Source organism: Dasypus novemcinctus, chromosome 22 (genome assembly GCF_030445035.2).
Source record: "Dasypus novemcinctus isolate mDasNov1 chromosome 22, mDasNov1.1.hap2, whole genome shotgun sequence".
In the NCBI taxonomy this organism is placed as follows: domain Eukaryota; kingdom Metazoa; phylum Chordata; class Mammalia; order Cingulata; family Dasypodidae; genus Dasypus; species Dasypus novemcinctus.
Window position 1 is genome coordinate 63,474,139 of NC_080694.1, and position 21,738 is coordinate 63,495,876.

Genomic DNA, 21,738 nt, shown 5'->3' on the forward strand with positions numbered 1-21,738 from the left:
CACACAGGCCTGGAGAGGGCCGCTCCGCAGCCGTTAATAACCGTAAGTCGCGAAGACTCTAGACGTCGCGAGAGGGCGGACAAACGGGCCCGACCTTTCCTCGCTCCCTAAACACTGACGTTCCGCGGTGAGAAGAGACCCAGGACCTTCGAAGTGGAGAAAGAGGGGGCTCGTTGAGGGGAATCCGAGAACGCACTGTCGGTGAGCCGGTTCTGACAGGCCTGGCGGAAGCCAGCTGCTTCTGGCTAAGTCGAACGACCACTGGCTTGTGAAACCTCCGCGAGTCCCGTGAGAGACCCCGGAAGTGGCTCTCGGAGCGGGCTTCTGAGGCGGCCACAGCTTCCGGTTCGGGCTCTTGGCGTAGCTTCCCTACCCATCCCCGAGCTTCGCGGAGCTCGGGTTCCTGCGGCCGCGGCACTGAGGGGGCCGAAGCCGTGGGGCCTCCAGGAAGAGGAGCGGTGTAGCAGGGCTGCGCCTTAGCAGCGATCCCAGTCACCGCTAACGGGAGAGGAGGGTCCTGTGCTTTAGGCCAGCCCGGCTGGCAAGTGCCTCCTTCGCCCGGGAGAGGCAGACCAGGGACCTTCGGATTTGGGTCAGACTAGGGGGCGCCCGGGGCGTTCCTCCATTCTCGTTTCGGGGTCAGCGTTTCCGAGGCTCAAAGGACGCTGGAATCACCGAAGATGCTTGCTGTTCCCTGGGATGCCAGGGCCGTGTGAACTAAGGAAGACCAACAGTGGCCCCAGTTTGTATTTCTGATCCTTATGGAAATTGAGGACCAGCACGAAATGGGTGAAGAGTACCGACGCTAGAATCCTTTAAACTAGGGTTCAAATTCTGGGTCCGCCGTTCTTTAGCTAGGTCTGGGACTTAGGGCAAATTCTTAACCTCTCCAAGCCTCGTTCTCCTCGTTTGTGTAAATGAGAATAATAACGTAGTGTATATTTCATAGAGTGATTGTGACAATTAAGAGTGAGAGTGCATGTAAAAATTTAGCCTTCGATCATTTCTCTCCTTTCCCCTTTCCCTCGTGCCTGATATCTCTCGTCCATATCAGGCCAAGTGGGACTAATTCACCACTTGCCTGACGCTTTTCTCGAGCCCGTGTGAGAGGACTGGTGAAGAAAAGTAAAGTGCAGGGCCTGGGTAAGGGAGAAACCATGAAGAATGTAAAAGATGGACAGTCAGGGTAAGTTCACTCTAGAACTTTTCCCTAACTTGGCGCCTGGCACATGGTAGGTTCTTGGTAAGTACTTATTTGGATGACTGAAGTTAATCTAGGGAGAAGGAATTAAGACTAGAACAGAAAAAGGAAGGGAATCGGATGGATTAAATTTACCTACTTGACAGGACAAGTCCAAATAAACCACTTTTCCTGTCAGAAATGTATGGAGATACTGCTGCATGCTTAAAGAGCCACCAGGTATTGGAAGTAAGAGGAAGGTCTCAGAACAAATATTGGACGCCTACGCTGAGGAAGCTTTTAATCTATTTAAAGAATAAAGGTGATAATAGAAAGTAAAATAAATGAAAATCTGGTGAGTACTAGATAGAATGATGCAATCTTGAGGAGAGACCTATTATTAGAATAATAGACCAGTCTTTAGATAAAGCAGGAAACAATGAGATGAGTCTGTGAATAGTACTGGGAATCTACACCTGATTTTTGGAGTGAAAGTAGCATTTTGGAGGGCAGTAAAAGGCAGGCAAGATTGATAATACTAGGGAAAAAAAATCTAAGTGTCAATAAGGGACTAATTACATTATGGCATATCCTATTATGGAATACTCTTCAGCTATTAAAATGATAAATTATCAATGAAAAAAGAGTGATAGAACAATATAAATTCCATTTTTCGTGGAAGAAAACTCTGTAGTTAGATAAGGTAATTATGTGCGGTATTTGTACATGTAAAGGAAAAGGATACACTCCAACGGTGTATAATTACCTCTCTGTCAAGAGCTGTGGAGATTTTACCTACTTGAAAGTTAACAAGTTAATCTGCCACAGTTTATTGGATACTGACAGAGGACACTAGATTCCTGGGTCAGAGACAAAGGACATGAAATCAGCCATCATGAGCTTCTGTTCCCCTTGCCCTCAAAACACACAGGGGTGATATGGAAGAGCCCAGGTGGATACTGCTCACATAGTGGTTCTGCATCCCAGCTTAGGGACCTAAACTGAGGAAAACCCAGTCTTTGCCCACCTTGTCCCAGAGTGAAGCATTCTTGTCTTTATTATCCTAGTCAGGAAACAGATCTGCCCCAGAAGGAGATACATCTTTGAAAAGATCTGAAAGAAAATCAGTCACAAAACTTGGAGAAACACCAAAGACTCTTGGAGAACTGTCTCCCAATACTCTAGGTAGTAGCATTTGAAGGTAGAAGAGATGTTGGTTTTTCTAGTTTTCATACTCCTAGGTTTTAATTTTGGTCAGATTTACTATGTTAATTTTTTAAAATATAATTAAAAATAAAAGGCAAGCAAAGAAGTTTAAATTTGCTTTCGTAGGAGATGAGCCAAGATGGACTAGAATTGAGGATGGTGGTTTTATTGATGTAGAAGAAAAACATTTCAAAAGAGAAAACTGCTGTCCCCGTTAATTTTTTCTTTATATCCATATTTCATCAGGTTAAGTCAAGAAGGCTCTCAAGCCTCCATCACTTGGAAATAGGTGATGTTATTAATAAAAACCAAGTGTGTTTGCATGAATTTAAGAAGGAGAAAACTCCAGGTCCATATAGTTTCAGTGAAGAAGGAATAAACATTAGAGAAATAAATCATTTCTATTATATAATATAAATCTTTTCAGATAATAAAGATGAGGTACATCCCACCCATTTTTTGAGGCTAATATATTTTTTATTCCAAATCTAACATGAACAGTGTGAGAGAGAAAATCTACAGACCATCTCACTCATGAACATAGTTCCATAAACTCTAAGCCAAATATTAAAAAGACCCCAACAATGTATTGAAAGGATGATACATATATATTTATATATATACAAATAGATATATACCTATATACTTATAAACCTATAAAGATAGGTTTATTCCAGTAGGTTCTTATAAACCTATAAAGATAGGTTTATTCCAGTAGGTTCTTAGGAGGCAGTGGACGTAGATATAAAAATGTAAAATAATTCCACTTCTCTCATTAAATTGCTTTTGTTTTGGAAAATCTATAGTTAAGTCCCATAAAATGCTATTGAAGGTGATACATAATGGGCTTGCTCTTTTAAAGAATAAATATTTTTTACATTTTGAAGTTTTAATTTTTAATTAAGCATTTATCACTACATTGACCCACATAAACAAAAGCTCTTTGGGGCCCTCAGTAATTTTTAAGAGTGTAAAATAAGTCACAAAACCAAAATATTTGAGAGCTACTGTGCTGCACCATATACTCTATGTGAAGTGTTCTTCTGAAGCCAAATGCAGAACAATTAAGGAGAATTTGGGAACACCTGTGAGGCTTAGGCTTCGAGAATACTAGGTCTTACTAGAAACATATCCCCTGCTGATAAAACAGGGAAAGCCAAGTAACCAGAGTCTAACCTTTTTTTACTTTAGTTGGGCTTCTATTGTTGTTGGACCTAATAACTCTAGGAAGTTATCTGTTATAGCTAATTATTAGTGATCTAAGATGGTTAAATTCTTATTTTCTATGGTAGAAAGTCAGTAGATAATTTGTGGAAAATCAAGAAATAACAGTATTAGCACGTTATGTAGAAATACAGAATAAAACAAAAGTAAAAGGAAAGATTTAAAATGAGTGAAACCTGGTGTTTTTTACTAGAAACCTAAGAGTACTCTTATTTTTAAATTTATATTTATTTGTAAAATGCACAAATCTTAGGTATATAGCTCAGTGAATTTTTTTTAAAGATTTATTTTTTATTTTTCTCCCCTCCCCTCCCCCCACCCTCCCCACCCCCATTGTTTGCTCTCTGAGTCCATTCGCTTGTGTTCCTCTGTGTCTGCTTGTGTTCTTGTCAGCGGCACCGGTAATCTGTGTCTCCTTTTGTTGTATCATACTGCTGCATCAGCTCTCCGCGTGTGCGGTGCCACTCCTGGGCAGCCTGTGCTTTTTTCGCACAGGGCTGCTCCTTGTGCATGGGGCTCCCCTATGCGGGGGACACCCCTGCGTGGCCGGGCACTCCTTGTGTGCATCACCACACAGGTCAGGAGGCCCTGAGGTATGAACCCTGAACTCCCATGTGGTAGGCAGAGGCTTTATCAGTTGAGCCAAATCTGCTCCCCTAGCTCAGTGAAGTTTTACTTACACGTTTGTAACCATGTAACCACAACTGCGATCAAGGGTAAACACTTCTGATTTCTATAACCATTGATTAATTGTACTTGTTCTTGAACATCTGTTCATATAAGACTACATTCACTCAACATATTTTTGAGATTCATCTGTGTTGTTCATTTATCAGTAGCTCCTTTTTCTTAGTATTCCATTGTTTGAATATATCACTATTTGATTTATATTTTCTTGTTGATGAATATTTAGGTTTTTCCAGCTTTGGGCTATTGTGAGGAAAGCTGCTGTAAACATTCTTTGTGTGGACTTAGGTTTTCATTATCTCTTAGGTAAATACTTACAAATGAGATTGCTGGGTCATGGTGTAGGTATTTATTTAACTTAATTAGAAAATGCTAGTTTTCCAAACTGGTTATAAAATTTTACATTTCTACAAGCATTGAGAGTTTCATTTACTTTAAATCCTCACTGGCACTTAGTATTGTCAGTCTTTTATTTTAATTTTAGCCAATCTAATGGGTAATGGTAACTCATTGTGGTTTTAATTTTGCAGTTCCTTGATCATGATTTAGAGTATGTTTTTTACTACTTATTGGCCATTCCTATATCTCCTTTTGTTAAGTGTGCATTCAAGTCTTTTGCCGATTTATCTTGGGTTGTCTGTCTAATGATGTGAAAGTTCCTTTATATGTTCTGGATACCACTTCTTCATTTGATATGTACGTTGCAAATATCACATATATATTTTCCAGTCTCTGACTTCTGTTTTCACTTTCCTAATGGTTCTTTTAATTGAGCAGAAAATTGAAATTTCAATGAAGTCGATTTTATCAATTTTGTGTCTTATCATTAGTGCCTTTTGTGTTATACAGTTTTAGAAATCTTTACCTAGGTCATGACATGACTTCTTTTAAAGTACCTGTGTGTACAACTTTGGATTAAAAACAAAACAAAACTTTTTAAACATAAAAGAAGAAACTGAAAATGGAGCTTTCCTGTTTCCAATAACCATCTCAGCTGGGAGGCAAGAACTATGAAATAAAGAACAAAAATAAGTGCTTTGAAGGATGCCAGAAGCACTGTAACTTCTTGGTGTTTATTGTTATCTACTTGTTTAACTGTGATAATTAGATGATAAAATCCGTTAAAAAATACTAAGGTTTGGTTTTGGTGGTCGGGTGAGATATTTTGGGGTTCAGGAAGAAAGGATGGAAACATTGGTGGTGGCTACTAGCAGGAGCAGATAAAAGGGAGAACTTAAGGTGGAACTGGGAGGTGCATCTGAAAATTTAGAATAAATGAGTAGTCAGGAAAGGTTTGAAGGGAAAAAATGTGAGACCAAAACAACCAAAATAAAAGACACTTCCCCCTACCCCACCACCCCAAAATCCTATTTAGTCTGAAAAGTTAAAAGCTTTAATACAACAGGTATATAAAAAATGAACATAGATTTTTTTTTTTCAAACTATTATTAAAACTAGGGTCACCTCTTGAAACTTACGTCAGGGATTTAACCTTTAAAAACATAAACCGCAAAGCAGATTTTGTAAGAGATTGCGATTCATTAGGATAGGAAAGCGTGGGGAATGTGTGAAGTTTCAAAAAATTTATTCAATTATAATTCATTTAAAAAAACTTAATAGTATAACGTGTATTATTACTTTAGTGCCACAGGGATTTAAAAAAAAATAACTGAATTATGTCTGGCAAGAATTGCTCAAATGTGCAGCCCATGGGAGGACTAAGTATATTCAGGAAGAGACTAGTAAGGCGCGGGGGTATCTAACAGGGCCAAGCGCGAGCCCAGTTGATTAGCATCGTAGAGACAGATGAAGCGCGCCCTGCGTCGCTGTCCTCGCTTCCTCGGGCTCTTAGCCTCTACCTCCGGACGCCAGTGGCTCTGTCCCCGGGGGACCGTGACCTCAGCCAGCGGGCCGGGGCGCAGGGCGGAGGTGACGATCCCGAGGGGCCGCGCAACTTGCAACGCAAAGGCGCAGCGGAGACCCGAGGTGCCCGGTCCCCTGGGCAGGCCGACCATAGAGCTTCCAAACCTCCAGGATTCCTAGAGAGCTCCCGGAAGTGCCTTAGGGCTAGATGCGTGTCGGCGGGGGCTGTTCCTCCGCGGGTTTGGGAGTTAGCGGCTGGAGGGCCCGGTGTCGAATAGGGCTCTCCTCCCTTAGCGCCCGCCCGTTCTCTGGGTCCGTCCACCCTCTGCGGCCTCCCTTCCCATCCCTGGCCGCCTCTGAGACTCGGTGAGTACGGTTCGGGCGCCAGGCCGGAGGAAGGGAGGCGCTTTGTGCCCTGACCAGGCCGCAGCTGCGGACAGGCCCGAGGGGGCCTGTGCGGGGCTCGGCGTCCCGGGGTGACTCGCACGCCCGGCACGGTCTTGGTGGCCGGCGCAAGCTGGACCAGCGTGCCCAAACCTTCTACTGAGAACTTGTTCTGGGGGTTCGCGTTCTTCATCGCTAATCGTTTTGTGGTATCATTTTGAAGTAGATTATTTAGTCTTAAAACCGAAAAGGCCCCTCACGGTTAGCTTGTTATCCAAATATTTCCACGGTCTGAATTGTTTCCACTTAGCAGTTTTTTGCGTTTCAGTCACAAGATTCTCATAGTTTGCTTTTTACCAACAGAAACTTTTCCACTTATGTTAACTTCTTTGAGGGGTTAAAAATGTTGACTGGATAATTGTACAAAAACCATTTTTGACAATTTCTGGATAGTATAGAATCCACCCTTATTTAGAATACCTTACTTATTTAATAAAACTAAAGCAAACACTTGGGAAATCTTTGGAAGGACCTCCATTTCCAAAACTCAATTCAGTCATGAACGATTTTGGTCAGGCTACATTAAAACTGCCATCACCACCACTTTTAAAAGCAATCCATATTTCAGTTGTTTAATTAGATCCGTTAGGTATATTTATGCAGCAGTCTTTGTTTTAGCAATTGCATGCATGCTCTGAATTTCTGTTGTGGTACATGTTAAAATATTCAGCTAAGGCAATTTGAGATACCTACAAAGCACGGTTTTTGTTTCACCTACCTTTTCTTGATCTTTAATGGCTGGAAAGTATCTGTCTTGTCTTGGTTTGTTTGCAGTTCCCAAACAATTCTGAAATTAGACTTAATTAGTCCAAAGAAAGAAAACATGCTTTGGATACCTATTGAAAAAATAACATTGTTAAAAGCTGGCATTGTGTCTTAATTAGTTCACAGGATTATAGCATTTGAGACCCAGTAGAAACCTTAAAATTATTTAAGTTCATAAATCAGTACACTTGGCTAGGTGTTCTTTAGGAAGGATGGTTTATAAGAAGCAGTCTTTATCAAAAAGTGCTTAGTAACTTAATATTGACATGTGCACATAAAACTATTTGAAAGGAAAGTACATGATGGGCTAATTTTGTAGCACATTCTTTGTACTCTATTAGTTATTGGTTGTAATCCTCAAAACTGGCAGATTAGAGAGGAAAGAGATTAAAAAATGGAAAATTAACCACTAAAAGGAGTAATCTGGATGGGGAATGGACAAGACCTGATGCTTGATTTACATATAAAGACACAGTGTATGTTAGGTATTTTAAATATAGCCCTCTAACATTCTTTGGTTCTATCAATAAGGTATATGGACCTCTACTCATGGGGCATAAGGCAATTAAGTTAGGAAAGCAAGACACCTATATAACAAATAATACACAGCTATGAGAAGAGTAACATTAAAGTAGTGCACAATCATGTGACAGGTATAGAGAAAGGAAGAAGTCATTTCTAGTTGGAACCATCAAGAAAGGCTTTTAAAGGAAAACAGGTAGTTTGGGCACTGATGAAAGAAAGACAAATAAATGGCAAGACATGCCGTGTTCATAGAAAAGAAAACTCATTATCATTGAAATATCATTTTTCCCAAAACTGAGCTATAGATTTAAAACAAATCCAGAATTTTTTTTAGAAATGGACAAGTCAATTCTAAAATTTATATCAAAAAACAACAGAACTAAATAGCCAAAACAGTTTTGAAAATAAAGAACAAAGTTGCAGGACACACATTACTTGATTTCAAGACTTAAAAAGTAACAACAATCGAGATTGTCTCATGTTGACAGAAGAATATATAGATAATGGAACAAATGTAGATTCCAGAAGTAGACCCACAAATATATGCTCAATTAATTTTTGACAAAAATGCAAAGGCAATTCACTGGAGAAAGCCTAAACTTTTCAGCAAATGGTGCTAGAACAATTTGGTATCCTTAGGCAAAATAAGTGAATGTCCGTATCCTAAACTCTATATAAAAATTAACTCGAAATCGATCATAGACCTACATGTAAAACTTTTAGAAGAAAACATGGCAGGAAATTTAAAGCACATTCTGTAAAAGAAAAAAAATTGATATTAGACTTAAAAAAAAAAAAAAGAACTTCTCCGAAAGACACTGAAGAGAATGAACAGATAAGACTGGGGGAAAAAAAATATTTGCAAATTACATATTTGATAAAGGACATATCCAGCATATGTAAGGAATTCTCAAAACTCTGTCATAAAAAAAATTCTAAATAATTTTAAAGAAATACTTCATCAAAGAAGATATAGAGACAGAAAATAAGCACTTGAAAAGATGCTCAACACTGTTAGACAGGAAAGGAATGCAAATTAAAACCATCATGAGATACTACTACACATCTATTAGAATGTTTAAAATTTTTAAAAAACACATTTTTTAAACTGATGATACTAAGTGCTGGTCAAGATGTGGGGCAGCTGTAACTCTCGTATATTGCTAGTGAAACGTGAAGTGATATAAGCACTTCAGAACACAGTTTGGCAGTTTCCTATAGAGATATATATACTTACCATATGACCCAGCAATTCTACTTCTTGATATTTACCCAAGTGAAATGAAAACTTATGTTGACACAAAACCTCATATGTAAATGTTTATGATGGCTTCATTTGTGATCACAAAAAACTAGACACAACTTATATCCCTCACCTCGGAAATGGATAAACAAATGTACATTCATATAAAGAATAAGCTACTGGGAAGTAGATGTGGCTCAAGCGATTGGGCTCCCGTCTACCATATGGGAGGCCCCAGTTTGGATTCCAGGATCTCCTAGTGAAGGCAAGCTGGCACACACTGCTGTGGAGAGCTAAGAGCAGACAGTGAGTGCAAAACATTGGGGGTGGGGGTGGGGATAAATAAATAATGTAAAAATAAAATTTTAAAAAAGAATACACTACTGATACATGCATAAATATTAATGAATCTCAAATGTATTTTGCTAAGTAAAAGATTACAGACTCAAAAGGCTACATTCTGTATGATTTCATTTATTTAACATTCTGGAAGTTCACTAGTGTGGGATTAGATTTACTGGATTGTAGGTTTTGACAGGGCATCCAGGTTCTTTGGAGATGTGGGATCATTACTCTGAAGAGAGTTCTAGAGCTGGAGATAAGGTCCACAGTACAACGTTAACCTTGACATAGGAGGGAAGGTGAGGAGCACGTAGGGTAATGAATGTGAAAGGGAAAAGAGAAAAGTGTTGGGACAGCTCTTGAGAATGTGTAACTAGAACTAGATTACATGGAAGTTGATATCAGCTTTTGAGTGAGAAGAAGGTTGGTCGCTGAACTGTATGCAAACAAATCAGTACAACTTGTGTAGGGAACTAAGAGGAGTCACGAGCAGTACCCGAGGGCCAACTGAGGTTAAATATGGAATTTGAATTAAACTTAGTCTACATGGTTCCCTGACTTTGTTTAGCTGTTTTTCACATCCTCAAGTAAAGAAAGCAGAAGAGGGGATTATTCCCCAGATAAGTTTGGCATGGGCTGCATGACAGAAGGTTAAAGATGTAAGGGGTCTAGGGATCATTTAAATGGCTGAACCATGAAGTTCATGGAGCTTATTAAGATGTCTTAGTCAATTACTCTGGTCTTTAGTTTCTCTTAACCCTATTGTCATTTTCTCAAACTCTTAGAAATACCCTTAGGGAAGAGGACCTTGGAAGGTTCTTCTCCAAGAAGATAAAGAAGGTAGTGGAAACGAGCCTCCTGAACTTTGCTATCCCTAAATGGCTGCAGAATCAAGAAAGCCTTCAGTTTCATCCCCACCAGACCAGGCTCCTGAAGAGGACCTTGTAATTGTCAAGGTAGAGGAGGATCATTGTTGGGACCAGGAATCTAGCCTGCATGAAAATAACCCTCCTGGCCAAGAGCTGTTCCGCCTGCGCTTCAGGCAGTTATGCTACCAGGAGACACTAGGACCCCGAGAAGCTCTGATCCAACTCCGGGCACTTTGCCATCAATGGCTGAGGCCAGATTTGAACACCAAGGAGCAGATCCTGGAGCTGCTGGTGCTGGAGCAGTTCTTGACCATCCTGCCCGAGGAGCTCCAGACTCTGGTTAAGGAGCATCAGCTAGAGAATGGAGAGGAGGTGGTGACCCTCTTGGAGGATTTGGAAAGACAGATTGATATACTAGGGCGACCAGTAAGTAGAAGGAGGTGTGCATGCTGCGACTGGGGGAATCCTGGAAGCTGGGTGGAGGGACATTGACCCCACAGTGTGAGAATAAATACTGAGCATTGGTTTCTGTTAGGTGAGGTTGGAAATAGTTGCAGTTATAATGTGGCATGAGTTATTTGTAGTTTTTTGTTAGTTTGTTTTTAGTTTTGCAACATCCCTACAACTTTATTGATGTTTCCTTTTGCTAGAAGGGAAACTGATGCATAGGGAGCTTAAACTACTTTCTCAGGAGCTCCCAGCATTAAAAGTAGATCTGACTCCAAATTCAAGTCTCCTAGTCCCTTACCAAAGGTTCTTTCCACTGAACAGCACTGCTTTAAGTTTCTGTTTGTCATTCTCCTTCCCCTCCCATGGAAGCACTAGATACTTGTGCTTCATACAGCAGGGACAGCATCAGCAGAACTCTTTGCCTTCACTGAAATCAGTGAGCAGGAATGATTCCTTGTAAATGAGAGTGCTTCTTCCTGTCCCCCAGCATGTATTCCTCTAGATGTGCTTTTATTACTAGTCGTCTTCTTTACCCTATTCACTACATTTCTCAAAAGGATTCCCTTGTAATCCATCTGTCCCATTGTTTCCAGGTCCCAGCTCGTGCACATGGACAGAGAGTACTCTGGGAGGAGGTTGTGCATTCAGAATCTGTACCTGAGCCTCCAACTACTCAGCTCCAACCGCAAGAGAGCTCAGCTCCAGCCACTCGGCCACAAGAGAGAGGTGAGGAACTGGGTTTCATTAGTAAAGAGGGGAGATTTGGAAAGGAAAGAAAATAATTCCTGGACAACCGTGACCTACAATCAGTGTTTACAGACCAGTCTCAAGATCAAGTTTATCTAGGCATCAAATATAGCCTCTCAGTTCCAGTGGTAAATGCAAGAACCAATTTGGGGATTTTTATATGTTCACACATTTCTTTTACCCCATTGTATTTACATTTACAACATAGGCTTTTTTGAGGTTTTGCTGGTATCATTATGCCACTTTATTTGTCAATATTTCAGTCTGTGTCTCCTCAAATAAGAGCATTCTCTTAGATAACCATAATAAAGTCATTACAATTAGGAAACATAAAATTAATATAATACATTGATAGAATAATATAATATATACTCACAGTTCATATTTTGCCAGTTGTCCTAATAATGTTCTTTTTAGTCAGAGTCCAGTCTGGAATCACATACTGCTATTGTTATGTCTCTTAAATCTCCTCTAATTTAGAATAATTCCTCAACCCTTTTTTTTGTCTTTTATGATCTTGACACATTTGAAGAATACAGGTCAGTTATTTTGAGAATACAGGTCTGTAATTTGGGTTTGTCTGATGTTTCCTCTTGTTTAAATTCAGGTTGTACATATTTGGCAGGAATACACCAGAAGTGATGCTGTCTTCTTCTTAGGGACACAGTAGCAGTTTGTCCTGTTACTGGCGAAGTCAACTTTTGTGACTTGATTAAGCTTATTCTTGCTAGGTTATTCTTGTCAGGTTAATCATGGTAAAGTTTCTGTTTTCCTTTAGTAATTTGTGGAGAGATACTCCTGAGCCTATGTAAATATCCTGTTCCTCAGCAGACTTTTTTTTTTTTTAACTTTTTAACTTTTAACTTTTACAACTTCGAAAAATAAAATAACAGATAAGAGGCAGCTTAACAAATTATGGGAGCATTACTTTAAAAAATCTTGTCCAGGCCCATTTATCTTATTTAACCCTAAAAACAAACCCAGTTGTTATTCCAGTGTTCTGAAAATTAAATGACACAGATTGGTCAGATGACATGACCAGGGTCTCCTTGTTAAATGAAGAAAATGAAAAAAGAAAAAAAAAACAAAACTTGATCATGTTCACATTTCATTAAACTAAATCCCATATTCTTTTTTTTTTTTTTTACCTTTAGCATTGATATAGTACCTTCTTTGCTTTTGCTAGAAAAATATTAACTATAGTATATTTTACATTTGTTGTATTTTTCCCATACATCACCATATTGTTAATGCATTATAATAGAAGAACATTGTTGTGTTTGTATTATTAACCACAATCCTTTTATCTACCACCGTAATTACTGTATTATACAGTCTTTAGACTTACCAAACGTTTGTTGCCAAAACACTATTTTTAAGCATCCTTTGATGCCTGTTAACTAAATAATTGTTAAGATTGTTAAAAGCTGGTGACTTTTCTAATTCTGTCATTCCTTCTGCATTTATTATTTCTTTTCATTGTAAGGGAGAACATTCCTTTCTTCCTGTTTTACTTATTTTATTAATCAATATGGACTCAAATTCTTAGTTTATTCCATAAATATTGTTACTATATTTTGTTGCTTAAACTGTCTCAGATTTAGCTAGAGGAAGCCCCTTCAGTCTGGCTCCTCTTTCTCCATTTGACATTTCCATCATTTTTTTGAGAATGTCCTTATTTTCTTGCAGAACAAGATATTCCATCTTGTTCTGATACTTCCTCTGCATTTCATATTTTTTCATTTATGAAGATTATAATCGTTTATTTTATATAAATGGGTTTTTAATATTTCCAAAGAAGCAGCTTAGAAACCTTTTCAGTTGATATTTCTTGTCTAAAGCCCTAAAGCTTGTTACCCAAGACACCATAATCTATGTTGATTTTGGGAATAAGCTTTCTGGTATGTATAAGAAGCAGATGCTGGCAGCCAAGGTAGGCATTTCAGAAAGGGAATGAAGTTTAATAGAGACTGGTTTTCATATTCAGTTTGCTGAGAGATTAGGACCTAAAGAAATACTTTATACAAGCACAAGGATAGAAGTAGCTTTGGTGGTAGTAAAGATTTCAGGAAAGGGATTCCTGTTTACCTTTTGCTCTTTAACTTCAGGCTTGGTGGGACATCAGAGTAGAGATGTTTTGTGGGTTAAGGATGTCAGTGCATCATACACAACGTCTCTGGCATGCATACCTGCTGAAATACAAACAATTAGGAATGGGTTAGCGCTGGTGCCCACAACTACAAGATGCTTGTCTCATTTATAGCTCCTTTCTCCTCTCTCAACCATGTCTACAGCTCAGAGTCCTATCCCTTCCCAGAAAGGAAACCCTGGAGATCAGGAGATGGCAGCTGCACTTCTCACAGCAGGGTTCCAGGTGAGTTCTGCTCCTCAGTGAAACCCCATAGTTCTGCTTGTCATTAGTTTTGGCATCTGCAGCATGTCAAGACATCTCTAGGCAGTATCCACCCAGAAAGTTACCCTGGATTCTTTCGCATAGAGAAAGAAAGATCTCTGATTTACCCCAAAAGACCCAGGGCATTTTCCTCTTCTTGCCAGCTACTCAGATCCCGTTACACAATACATTCCCTCCTCTTGAATTCTTTCCCAGCGCTGGGTCTCTCTGATGTCAAACCTGTGAAACAAACTCAGTCCCTAAATGGTAATCTTGCTTTGTTTCAGACTTTGGAGAAGATTGAAGACATGGCTGTGTCCCTTATCCGAGAGGAGTGGCTTCTTGATCCATCACAGAGGGATCTGTGTAGAGAGAGCAGGCCAGAAAATTACAGAAGCATGTTCTCCCTGGGTAAGGAAAGCTCTGGTGATTATCATTTAAGGTTTTTTGTCTGGTTTGTTTTTTACATGTGTGGTAGCTATGGGCTTTCTCAAAGACTTGAGTTAGAACTTGGGATCCAACAGAAGGATACCGTGTTGAATCTTCTTCAGGTAGAAATGAAATTATTTGTCCTCCAATCCAGGGCTTACTTTACAGCTTGTGACTGAGTATTGGTCTGTTTGCCAGTTGAAAATTTTTATCTCTCTAGTATTGTCTGAATTCACACCTTTATCCCATTCTCAGTTTCCATAGGATCCTTACATAGATTTTTCTCACTTAGGTCTATTGTGCCTCCTCCTTTTTAATGACTCTGTGGAGGCATTTGCCCAGTTCTGTCTACTCATTAGATCTTTTAGTAATCTTACTCCTTCCCTCTCAGCAGCTCCACCTCTCCTGAGATGACCTTTTCCCTACTCTAGGCTTCCTCTGCTTTCACGGCACCTTCTACTTGGCTCTGCTCATACTGCTCATATTAGGACACCATCTTGGAGACATATATAAACTTTACATGGTGGTGTGGATTTTCCCTTCCCTTTGTCTTCAGTGCCTTTCTCCTAACATAGAAAAATAGGAAGTGATGTTGGCTTCATGTGTATTACATTTTTATTTCAGGTGGTGAGACCAGGAATGAGAACAGGGAATTTGCTCCAAAACAGGTAATATCGGCTGGAATCCAACCACATGGAGAGACAGCTGCCAAATGCAACGGGAATGTTATCGGGGGTCTCGAGCATGGAGAAACCCGAGATCTTCTGGGCAGATTAGAGAGGCAGCGGGGAACTCCCACACAAGAGAGACGACATAAATGTGATGAATGTGGGAAGAGCTTTGCTCAGAGCTCAGGCCTTGTTCGACACTGGAGAATCCACACTGGGGAGAAACCCTATCAGTGTAATGTGTGTGGTAAAGCCTTCAGTTACAGGTCAGCCCTTCTGTCCCATCAGGATATCCACAACAAAGTAAAACGCTATCACTGTAAGGAGTGTGGCAAAGCCTTCAGTCAGAACACAGGCCTGATCCTGCACCAGAGAATCCATACTGGGGAGAAGCCGTATCAGTGCAATCAGTGTGGGAAGGCTTTCAGTCAGAGTGCAGGCCTTATTCTGCACCAGAGAATCCACAGTGGGGAGAGACCCTATGAATGTAATGAGTGTGGGAAAGCGTTCAGTCATAGCTCACACCTCATTGGACATCAGAGAATCCACACCGGGGAGAAGCCCTATGAGTGTGATGAGTGTGGGAAAACCTTCAGGCGGAGCTCACATCTTATTGGCCATCAGAGAAGCCACACTGGGGAAAAACCCTACAAATGCATTGAGTGTGGGAGGGCCTTCAGTCAGAAGTCAGGCCTTATTGAACATCAGAGAATCCACACTGGAGAAAGACCCTATAAATGTAAAGAATGCGGGAAAGCTTTCAATGGGAACACTGGCCTCATTCAACATCTGAGAATCCACACAGGGGAGAAGCCCTATCAATGTAATGAGTGTGGGAAAGCCTTTATTCAGAGGTCAAGTCTCATTCGACATCAGAGAATCCACAGTGGAGAAAAATCTGAATCCATAGGTGTTTAGGAAAAGCTACAGTCATAGTTCAAGCATTATTCAGCATTAGAGAAACCACATGCTGGTTTCAGTATAGTACAAAGGGAGAAAGTTTGTCACCAGTACACCTTTATCTAGTGTCAGTCAATAGTGGTGGCAAAGTTAGAATAGCTCTTCAGTAGTTTGGGCCAGGTGCCTTGATGCAGTTGATTGGCTTGACTGTATTGAGAGCCTGCCTGATGGAATGGAGCTCCTGAGGGCCGAAGGTATACTTTAGGAACTTAAAATAGCACCAAGGGGAGCAGGTGTAGCTCAGTGGTTCGAGTGCCTGCTTCCCGTGTTCAAGGTCCCAGGTTCAATCCCCAGTACCTCCTTTAAAAAAAGTAGCATTACAGCAAACTGCCTGTCTGTGGCTCTAGGCACTTAACTTTATCTTTAGGGTGAGTAGCTATAGGTTTGGGAGAGGCTTCTCCTATTTCCTCTGCTTCCCATCTTCTGTGAGTCCCTTCTCCCATTTCCCTGAAGGTGCCCTTGTACCCCTAATTTGATCTAAGAGGCTGCTCTAGAGTTCTAAGCAGTCTCTATGTGAAACTTATATTTGTATTTAGCTTTCTAAGATCTTAGTTAATAGGAAAATTTTTACAGACATTTAATCTATTTATGCTTAAGTGCACATTTTATTCTAATGTTCCTTACAGTCAGTGGAAATCCATATTCCCACGCAAATTCAGAATGCTATATTTTTAACAGCACTCCAGCATTTTTCTTCATATATCACCTTCACTGACTCCACTGAGTCACTGAGCATCTGTATGCCTCACCACCCCCAGTCCCAGTACCTGTGTCAGCAAAGGAAGTGGACGCATTAGTGATGGTTGTGGGAGTGATGCAGAGAAAGAGGTGAGTGGAGACTCAGCGCAGCTGCTCTTGAGCTTGGATAGTTGTATCTTCCGGAGACTTCTGCGTCTCCCTTCCACCTCCCCACTGTAAGCTGTGGTATGAATAGGTCCTTGCACTATCCTAGTTCTAGCATCATATGGGAGAAAGAGGAGACAGAGATCATTGAAGAAGATGATAAAAGTCATTCAGAGAATGTACATGCACCCCTGTTGGCCCGTTACAGTAGTGCTCTCTGGCTCCTTTCAGCCTGCTCAAGCCACCCGTCTGGGTTCCCTGTCACTGTTATCATTACCCTGGGCTTCACCACCTCACTCATCACTCTCTATTCTGTTTTTTGCCATTAGTTTTTATAACTTGAATGTGCACAATGGTAATCTGCCAAATACCTCACTTCTCAATTCCTCATTCTTCTGAATTCTGGTGACCTCCATCTGAAATCCTTAATCTCCATTTACCAGCAAAGACAATATTAATCTTATCTTCACAGGCACTGTAGTTCATCTTTGAGGCTTTTGTTTACTGAGGGATAATGTATAAAGTAATGAGACTGGCTTAAAGTAATACATCAGAACTTACACATCCAAATGTGGGTTGTCCTTTAAGCACGAGAATTATAGTAGTGCTACCATTCCTGTACATATTTGGAGCACTCTCAGAATTCCCATTTAATAAACCATACAAGAAAACCAGTTCTGTTAGTCTTTAATCATATCTCATTTTTGACCACTTGGTTACCCACTTATAAGCTAGACTTGGAATTCAGTAACATTTAGTTATTGCCAAGAACCACATCAACTCAGAATTGGAATGGATTCCATTAAGCATACTCAAATGAATATGATACAGGTTCTGAAGAAAATTCCAAAAGAAGTAACACAGTTTCACATTGTGATCATGAGGGACACACTTACTAACCACATTATCTTATGATTGGTATTTTTAAAAATCATTCATAAAATTTTAAGTCATAGAGGTCCATCTTTTGGATCATAAGTCCCTTCCTTACAACATCCCTTCTTTATCCCACTCGGGCTGCCTTGACCACTAAGATGAACATCAAGGTTTTCTGTACCTATTTTGTTAAACTCTTTGGTATTCATCTGTCACTTGCCATCCTGAATTCTTTGGTTAACTTTTCCAAAACAGTCCTTTCCATAATGCTTTATTTTCTTACCCCTGCTTTTGACCCGCAGATTACCATTCCTAATTCCCTTGTACTTGAAATTTCAAGAAGCTGGAAACAAGTGGTTGTCTCTAGATCCTTGCTCTCCTGCTCCAGTTGTGCCTTATCTTCTGAGATACTACTTCTGTTGGAGCCAGTGCTACCTTTGAGCAAATATTACATAGAATGGGTACATTGTCAGAGGGAGTATACACACACATACAAACACACACTACTCCCACATATTTTAGAGTATGATTACCTTCTTAAAAAAGCTCTTCTTGCAGAGCAGCATATTGGAATGACTATAAATGTATCAGCTAATATCTTTCTTTAGGGATCAGTACCCAGAGTAATGTGTATGCATTACTTAAGTTTCAGAATTACCAAGAATCTGGCAGAAATTCAGAGAAAAGAAAAGCATGAACATGCCCAGAAAGATTAGTATTATACTTGGGTGCATATGAAAAAAGATTGTGACTTGAAAGAACTATCAAGGGTGATTGAACACATTTATAGAAATAGCTATGGGAAGCGGATATGGCTCAAATGATGGAGCTTCCACCTACCATATGGGAGGACCTGGGTTCAATCCCTGGGGCCTCCTGGTGAAAAAGAGGAGGGAGCCAGTGCCTATGCGAGTACCTGTGTGGTGAGCCGGTACCCCGCGCAGTTAAGTCACACAGCAAGATGATGACACATCAAAAGGGAGACAAGGGGAGAGTCAGGGTGAGGTGCAGCAGAGACCAGGAACTGATGTGGCATAATTGACAGGGAGCCTCTCTTCCCAATTGGGGGTCTCCAGGATCGAATCCCAGTGAATCCTAGGGGAGAGAAAATGAGAAGACAACAGAGATAGCAAAAACAGGGTGGAAGAAGGGGAAGGGGGGAAAATAAATCTTAAAAAAAGAAAAAAGGAATGGTCAAGTGATAAAAGACAATAGAAGAAGGCTTTGTTTGTCTTTACATTAGTGTAGCCTATTCCTGGTCCCTAGTTCTCACTCTTAGCATTAGACTATCATTAATCAATCTATGTGACCTTATTTTGAGCTCCTAAGTATGAATGACTCAAACTTCATTTTATCTGAACATACATGCGTTAAGCTCCTGTATGCTGCAGATTCTTGTTTTTTACTCCTAATCTAAAATGAACTGTTCACCAGTATTTCTCCCATCCTTAGCTTTTTGTTTTAGGACCTAGCATTTGAATGTGTTTCTTCCATAACTCTTCCAATATAGTACTAGGGAAGGTGTCTTGGTTTTCAGAATTTTTCTCCGTGGAGCAAGATGGCATTGCCTGAATGTGTTGGTTAATTCCCATATGGGGCAGTTTGTTCTGAAGCTTCAGATAATAGCTGACATTTATTGCACTTACTGTGTGCCAATCTTTATGTGATAGATATTATTGTTACCCCATTTTATAGATGAGAAACTGAGACTCAGAAAGTTAAGTTGGCTAACCAAGATCACACAGCTGGTAAGTGATAGGGTAGGGATTCTTACCTATACAGTCTGATTCTAGACCCATGTTCTTAACCACTGTCCTATGCTTACACTGCCTCCAGTGAGCACCTTACACCTGGACAGCTGTTTTAAAAATATTCCTGTTCATAAATCATGTTGCATAAGAATGTGCAGTATAGTGCAAATCTGTTAGAATTACTGGAAAATGGTTAAAAATGCCATTTGGGTTGTAATTATATCAACTTTAAATTTAATAAACTTTTGATGTTTTAGTAGTACTAGAAAGCTAAATTGTACACAACATGCTTATAAAAGAATAACTGGGGGGAAGGGATGTGGCTCAAGCAGTTGAATGCCTGCTTCCCACATGGGAGGTCCTGGGTTCGTTCTCTGGTGCCTCATTTAAAAAAACAATAAAAACAAGTGAAACGAACAAAAAAAACATCTCAGGGGAGCCAGTGTGGCTTGGTGGTTGAGCTCTGGCTTCCCATGTACAAGGTCCGCTCTGTGCCAGTATCTAAAAAATTAAAAAAGTAACTGAGAAGATAATGGAAAGACTTAAGAGATTCAGATAAATTTCTCTGTAAATTACCTAAGAGAAAATAGAATTGTGGATAGAAATGAAATATCTATTCACCAGGACAAGCAGATGGACAGTTAGGATGACCATGTGAAGTTCATCTACAGTATAAAATGCGGAAAACCCTCAGCTTCATTGCCCATCTCCAGTGACCATTCTGTTTCTCCCCTTTCATTCCTGGTGTTTTAAAGACTTTTTTCGACCCCATTTCCTCATTGATCTACTGTTCAAACTTCTCCTTATTGACTTTTGTACCCAGCAGTCCTCTGAAATTTCCTCAGAAGCACCAGTAGTAAATATTAAGACCTTTTCTTTTTATCTCATTTCTGTTTCATGCTATTTAATTCCCCCTGCATCTCAAGAATTTGCCTTCTCCTTTGCTTTCAGGTAATTTTTCTCCAATTTCTGGCTTTTCTTTTTCAGTCTTTTTTTCTCCTCATTCCCACTGAAAATAATCCCCATGTTCTGATTTTATTCACTATTTTCTATTCTCACTCCTATTCATCCATTTTGACTGTTTACACTTACATTTTGTATTTGAATAACTTAGTATTTCCTGCCCTGTGAATTATCTCATGATGTGGGAATTTTCCACAAATACTTAATAGACTTGTTACTTGAAAATTGAAATCATTTTTCCTGGGCACCATTTTCCTTTCAAATAGACATCATTGCTCTTTTCTTTTGTTTTTACCTTAAACAGAGTCAGTATTCTTCATATTTCTTATCCCAGGCTTTTAATCTTTTTCTGCCCTCCACTCTCCATGTCCCAAATCTTCGTAAGTTGATCTAATTCTTAATTTATTGCGCCTTGTTCTTCCTGAGGCTGGATCTTTTACATTTCTACTGTCCTCTTATTGCCCCCAATGCAGATCCACATCATCTGAGGCCAGGTTACTATAATTCTTTCCAGTTTTTTTGCGTCTTCTATATCACTTCCAAGACAACTCTCCTCCAACTCCATTTTCATGATGCCTCGTTCTCACTCAAGAAGGCCCAGCATTGGTGTTCCAGGTTCTCATTACCTTGTCCTCCATGCTTAATCTGCCTTAGCGCCCTCATTACTCTCTAGCATAGTCACCTTGATTCATCGTGTTCAAGCGCCAACTGTTGTCTTACAGGCCTTTGCCTCTGTGCCTTTCTCATGCTGTTCCTTTTGCTTAGATTGCTCTTTGGCCCTAGCCCATTTCATTACTCCCTTCAAAGCCTAGATCCTTTGTTATCTTCTGAGTGAGCTCTCCCTGGTTGACCTCACCTCACACTGAGATCTCCCTTATTCTGTGCTGCCTCAGCATTCATCTTTTTAGTTTGTAACTGTGTTCCATGCACTTACTAATATGTTGCTTTGTAATTATTTTCTAGCACTCTGTATTGTAGTTTCCCATTTGTATTTATTTCCAAAATTAAATTGTAAGCTCCTTGAGGGCAGGAATAATAATTTTAACATTTGTATCTCTGTGCCCTGTAGTGCCTAGTACAGTGCTAAGCACAAAGTAGGAGTTTAATAAATGCTTGTTGAATTATTGTGTGTATTATTTATGGTGTTAAGAAATTTTTAAGTTGTTTTCAAGGATATATGTCTCTTCCTAGTATTTTGTCTGCTCAGAAAATACAGCCAAGAGTAAGGCCAAAGAGAATATGGGTAAAAAGCTGAAGTACTCTTTTCATTTGTTTGGCCAGACTTACTTATTTCTTGGTTAAGAAAGATAG

At 39.9% G+C, this 21,738-nt stretch overlaps 1 protein-coding gene across 2 annotated transcripts; it reads left to right on the plus strand.

Annotated features, from left to right (window-relative positions):
- The first annotated feature begins 335 nt into the window (after positions 1 to 335).
- Positions 336 to 21,551, plus strand: ZKSCAN8 (zinc finger with KRAB and SCAN domains 8). Of its 2 annotated transcripts, none has more exons than XM_058285372.1 (6): positions 336 to 1,186; positions 10,265 to 10,774; positions 11,392 to 11,524; positions 13,840 to 13,919; positions 14,225 to 14,348; positions 14,991 to 21,551. In XM_058285372.1, exons 2-6 carry the CDS (start codon positions 10,358 to 10,360, stop codon positions 15,950 to 15,952), a joined length of 1,716 nt encoding a protein of 571 aa, XP_058141355.1. In that variant the 5' UTR covers positions 336 to 1,186; positions 10,265 to 10,357; the 3' UTR covers positions 15,953 to 21,551. The 2 variants fall into 2 exon arrangements, with proteins under 2 accessions (XP_058141355.1, XP_012386704.1); XM_012531250.4 differs by lacking the exon at positions 336 to 1,186 and adding an exon at positions 6,064 to 6,526.
- The last annotated feature ends 187 nt before the right edge of the window (positions 21,552 to 21,738 follow it).

Excerpts from the sequence above, each read along its gene's own strand:
- ZKSCAN8 (XM_058285372.1), top strand. The coding sequence starts at position 10,358 with ATGGCTGCAGAATCAAGAAAGCCTTCAGTTTCATCCCCACCAGACCAG. Across the intron at positions 10,775-11,391 it reads TTGATATACTAGGGCGACCA|GTCCCAGCTCGTGCACATGG; the intron begins GTAAGTAGAAGG and ends CATTGTTTCCAG. Across the intron at positions 11,525-13,839 it reads CACTCGGCCACAAGAGAGAG|CTCAGAGTCCTATCCCTTCC; the intron begins GTGAGGAACTGG and ends CCATGTCTACAG.